This window comes from Chiloscyllium plagiosum, chromosome 19 (genome assembly GCF_004010195.1).
Source record: "Chiloscyllium plagiosum isolate BGI_BamShark_2017 chromosome 19, ASM401019v2, whole genome shotgun sequence".
In the NCBI taxonomy this organism is placed as follows: domain Eukaryota; kingdom Metazoa; phylum Chordata; class Chondrichthyes; order Orectolobiformes; family Hemiscylliidae; genus Chiloscyllium; species Chiloscyllium plagiosum.
Window position 1 is genome coordinate 66,231,064 of NC_057728.1, and position 5,402 is coordinate 66,236,465.

Genomic DNA, 5,402 nt, shown 5'->3' on the forward strand with positions numbered 1-5,402 from the left:
AGGACTGACTGGTCTTCTCTTGTTCCTCATTTGTATTTTGATATGTCCCTATTCTTACATTAATCCACTTATTTATGGTTCAAGTCTGTCACAACTGCAGGTCAGTAAGTATTTTCCACCTCCTTCACCTCTCCCAGTCTTAAACATCTGGGAATGAAAAGGTACTAAGAAATTGAACATGTCAACAAGAACATCTTTCAATAAATAGTATCACTTTAATGGTAAAGTCATAATTTAGACAGACACAATGTGCATAATTTGGAAAAAAATACATATACAAGATGGAGAGACAGATTAAAACCAGAGATTAACAACTTGTTAATCTGGTTACACCCAAATACTCAAACGCAAAAGTTAACACCTGAAAAAGACTGCAAAAAACTCTCCCCATGATTGTTTTCATCCTTTTTTCATTTTTTTGTTGCTATCACTGATTATTTACATTGTATGTTACATTAAAATGTACAGAATACAAAATATGTTTTACAGAAAACTGTTTCACACAAAAACACTTCCCCATGTCTCACTGAAATGCGTCAAAGATGGGCAGTTTGGGTGAACAGTAGATTTGTGCTATACAGGCTAAAACTGTAGTGATTGGAGCAGGGTCAGCCAGGTGGACCTCATAGGAGTTCCCTGTTTGGGGCTGTTAACCTGGTCCAATCAGGGAGCCCTGACTGACAGATATAAACAGGAGTGTCAGAGAATTCTGTTGACTCTGAGGGAGCTGGGTCAGTGCCAAGGATGGGTAGTTTGGGTGAACAGTAGACTTGTGTTATACAGGCTAAAACAAACCCAACATTCAATAAAGATGCCCCAATGAACAAGATGAATAAAAATTGGCAGTGGTCCATCTGTGGCTCATTAATCTCCGATGGAGAGCAGCTCCTAGTAATGGTTATCACACAAAATAAAACACATCTTGTCTAGACAGAGAATTCTCAACAGTGTTTACAAAAATCCCAGCATAGTCAAGTGAAGTAAATGTTTACACCAAGTAATACACATATCAGAAATTCTCAAATCTTTACTGTGCAAGGCAAAACAAAACACGTTTCGTTCTTTCATCCTTTTGTTTCTCTATTTACAATTTCTTATGTTTGTGCAAAAACCCCTTTCAAAACACAAAGAAATCAAATGAACGACCCCCCTGCCCCCCCCCCACATCATGGGGTGTAAGAGAAAACACCAATGAAGTGCACTATTCATGCGGCCCCTCCCACAGGCCCCCACCCTCCTTCCCAGAGTGAGGTGTTCTTCTGTACATTAATGTGTGAAAGTCCAATTTTAACCTGAATCTAAACTAAAACAGTAATTGTTGGAGAAATTTGGCAGGGCTGGCAGCATTTACAGAGAGAACGCAGAATCAACATTTCAAGTCCAGTGAGCCTTCTTCAGAACAGTTTCTGAATTTCTCCAGCACTTTCTGGTTTTATTTCAGATCTCTAGCATGCAAAATTTGAAATTTATTTTAACCTTAAACTGCTTTGAGGGGAGGGGAGCGGACAATGGGTGTGGGTGGGGGGGGGGGGGGGTGAAGTGGGGGGGGATGCTGTTGACAGTCTGAATCAGTTTGAAGAGTTTTGCAAGTCCATTTGCATTTGCGCGAACACAGAGTGAATGGGTCAAGGGAGGAGTTGGTGTGGGAGTGGGGATGTCTGTGAGAGAGTGCCAGGAGGTCGGGGGCTGACATTCAAACTGGCTCTCCTTCCCTTTGAATGAGATTTAGCTTTGCATATAGGCAGTAAAAACATGCTGAACGTTTATACAAGAGAACATTTTGTGCTCATACCCTTCTGTCAAGTTGTCCCAGCTCTGCTGGTTTAGATTCAGTGAAGAACCACTTTATACACTAACCAATTATTATCTTTCAGTCATTTCACTGAAACTGTGACTTGTAAATACTATTAAAAAAGAAAAGGGAGAGAGAAAGAGAGAGGGGGCAGTGAACAGGAGTGGGTTTTCTGAAAAGTATTTGCTTGTTAAGATATTTCAAATTTCCCTTTAGGGTGCAGAGTTAAACCCAGCCCCCAACTGAGGAAGAATAAGTAGGAATTACTGTCGGGTTGAACCAGTGTGAAATGATCAAACCTACTCCCTTTCAGCTCCTCCAAACTCCATAAATAAAGAGTTGCCAGATACAAATATTTGCAGATAAAATTAAGTGGCTTCATTTAAGTCCTGTAACCTGTTGAGAATAAGGCAAGTGATTCAGCACCATATTGAATGTTATTCCCACTTGTAGACTTTCCACAACCTCTATTGATGTAGCCCTTCACAAGCCAAGGTTATCACTTGTACCATTAGTGGAGGTTTAAGTAAGTCTGGTGACTGAGAGACCTTTTCTTCAAGTTAAAAGACTTGAAATTTAAATTAAAAAAAACTACAACATACAGCAGTAGAAATCCATAAATGAAGCCTGTTAGAAAGAAAGAAATGCTTCGACCAGCAGCACCAAGAAAAGCTGAGCTGTGTGTCCAGCATGTTTTCAAAAGTTGACCCCACGGTGATTGGACACCGCATGCCCCCTCTCCCAACGTTGTGCTTATTGTGTGCAAAGCTGTTGGGATTGTGGGCAGTGGGTGTAAACCAAGGACTGTTTCTGGCTTTTTCAACCAGCACCAATTCGGCAGAGAGCTGAGGTTAGGACAGAGATGGATTAGCAGCTGTCTAATCCACTCCTTGCAGCACCTCAATTAAAATTAAAATCAAGTTTACACATGTAAATACTTTGCAAAATTCCAGTTTGGCTTGATTTCATGTGCAATTATTTTTTGTTTGTTAGTGTGTATGTGTGTATTTTATCCATTATGTACACATCATGTTGATGAATTAAACTCAGTTGGTTCCCACCAGTGTGTCCCTCAATACAGCTGACTCGAGCGAGCTGACCTCGCATTGAGAGTTCCTTGCCTTGGTGCACTCTGTAGATTACCACTGGAACACCCCCAGGGAGTCTTCATCCTTCACTGTGCAGCCTCACACCCTCAATGCAGGTCAGTATCTTCACAGCAATAAAAACTCACACATCCCCATCACACTCTGAATCCACCTCACAGAGTCGATTCTATAGAGGAATCTAAAATGTCATCATGGTGACTGGTGCTGTCACTGTCGCAGCTCTGCGCACTGGAATAATTCGCTGCCTCTTGAAGCCTCATCAACATGTTCATCTAGGGAAGGATCGTACATTAAGCATCAACTCATTCGACATTGAACAACAACTAGGCAAAAAAAAAATCAAAAAAACTGAGCATGCTGAAAATCAGAAACAGAAACAAAAAGTGCTGGAGAAACTCAGCCGGTCTGGCAGCATCTGTGGAGAGAGACAGAGAGTTAATGTTTCAGGTCCTGTACACTTCCTTCAGAACCGACAGTAGCTGAGAGATTTTTAGCTGCCATCAGCTCTGAGGAAGGGTCGCTGGACCTGAAATGTTAACTCTGCTTTCTCTTCACAGATGCTGCCAGACCCACTGTAACCAATGGAGAAAAGCATGGTCATTGTTGAACTGACAATGCGTTGAGCTTGACATCGACTCGGGAGGCCTACAGCACAGAGAAATTCTCATTCGTCAATGCCAGTTAAAAGGAATCATTGGAATCAAAGCATCATCTTCATGTATGAAATAGTCTAGCACAGTGTGGACATTTTCTCAGCAACCTTTTCAGAGATGTTATTACACATCACTAGGACTTCAACTCTGGTCTCCTGGCTCAGAGGTAGTAACACTACCACTGCAAGAGACCCCGGGCACTTTTCAGTGACATTATTACATACCACTGGAGTAGGCAGGACTTGAGCCCAGGTCTCCTGGCTCAGAAACAGGGGCATTACCCCTGTGACACCAGAGTCCTGGCAATCAATGTGACAATGTATGACCAAATGGCCAACGTCTATCAATTTAGGACCATCCAATGAGCAATGAAGAGCTTTAAAGGATTGCTCCCAGTGACTGAGATACACTTCAGGCAGGCTGGACATTGGTCTGGGCAACACTGGATAGCACACCTGGTGAAGTACGCTTAAGGATGGCCTTTCAAGTGTGTGACAAGACTTGGGCTGGAGTGAAGGAGATTGCAATGGGCTGGAATGAAAGAGATCGCAATGGACTGGAGCCAGTGACAGAGCCCTGCTACGCATTGCCCTGCCCAGCGCCATAGGAACTATGTCCCATGAAGTAAGGGGTCTGGAGCAACAGATTACATCTGACAAGCAGGGAATTACAACACGGGTGTCTAGCTGTCACCATGCACAGCTTTTGCTGGTTCCTTGAGGCTAATTTCAATACTTTTGCCCATAGTTTGATTGATAGAACAGTTACAGAGATTTCTTTCCTCCTTGGTAGGACTGTGTCCCAAAACAAATTAACTTCACAGCAAAGCAGCTGTAACCATGAAAAATAAAAAAAAAGTAGTGAACAACAATTTATGTAGTACCTTTAGTGCTGTAAGATGTCCCCAGAGTGCTTCATGGGACCATTCTGAAACACAATTCGATTGGAGCCGTGTAAGGAAATATTGGGTGAGGTGATCGAATTTGGCTACCCAGAAAGTTTATATGGAGCAGCAGGATTGTGAGGACAGTGAGGACAGTGAGGATATTGAGGACAGTGAGGACTTTGAGGACAGTGAGGACCGTGAGGACCGTGAGGACAGTGAGGACAGTGAGGACAGTGAGGACCGTGAGGATATTGAGGACAGTGAGGACCGTGAGGACAGTGAGGACAGTGAGGACAGTGAGGACAGTGAGGACAGTGAGGATATTGAGGTCATTGAGGACAGTGAGGACAGTGAGGACTTTGAGGACAGTGAGGACAGTGAGGACAGTGAGGACTTTGAGGACATTGAGGACAGTGAGGACAGTGAGGACAGTGAGGACTTTGAGGACTGTGAGGACTGTGAGGATATTGGGGACAGTGGGGACAGTGAGGATACTGAGGATATTGAGGACCGTGAGGATATTGAGGACAGTGAGGATATTGAAGACAGTGAGGGCAGTGAGGACAGTGAGGATATTGGGGACAGTGAGGATATTGAGGACAGTGAGGATAATGAGGACAGTGAGGATATTGAGGACCGTGAGGACAGTGAGGATATTGAGGTCAGTGAGGATATTGGGGACAGTGAGGATATTGAGGATAGTGAAGACAGTGAGGATATTGAGGACCGTGAGGACAGTGAGGATATTGAGGACCGTGAGGATATTGGGGACAGTGAGGACAGTGAGGATATTGAGGACCATGAGGACAGTGAGGATATTGAGGACAGTGAGGATATTGGGGACAGTGAGGATATTGAGGACAGTGAGGACAGTGAGGATATTGAGGACCGTGAGGACAGTGAGGATATTGAGGACCGTGAGGATATTGGGGACAGTGAGGACAGTGAGGATATTGAGGACC

At 43.6% G+C, this 5,402-nt stretch overlaps 1 protein-coding gene across 6 annotated transcripts in view; it reads right to left on the reverse strand.

Moving 5' to 3' along the window:
• Nucleotides 1-205: 205 nt before the first annotated feature.
• Nucleotides 206-5,402, reverse strand: part of nav3 (neuron navigator 3) — a 219,091-nt gene continuing 213,894 nt past the window's right edge. For 4 of the 6 annotated variants that reach the window (XM_043708782.1, XM_043708783.1, XM_043708781.1 and 1 more), the window contains one exon: nucleotides 207-3,173. In XM_043708782.1, the coding sequence (XP_043564717.1) occupies nucleotides 3,054-3,173 (120 nt within the window). In that variant the 3' untranslated portion in view covers nucleotides 207-3,053. Of the gene's footprint in view, nucleotides 3,174-5,402 lie in introns of all 6 variants that reach the window. The other 2 variants (XM_043708780.1, XM_043708778.1) reach the window with 1 other exon arrangement.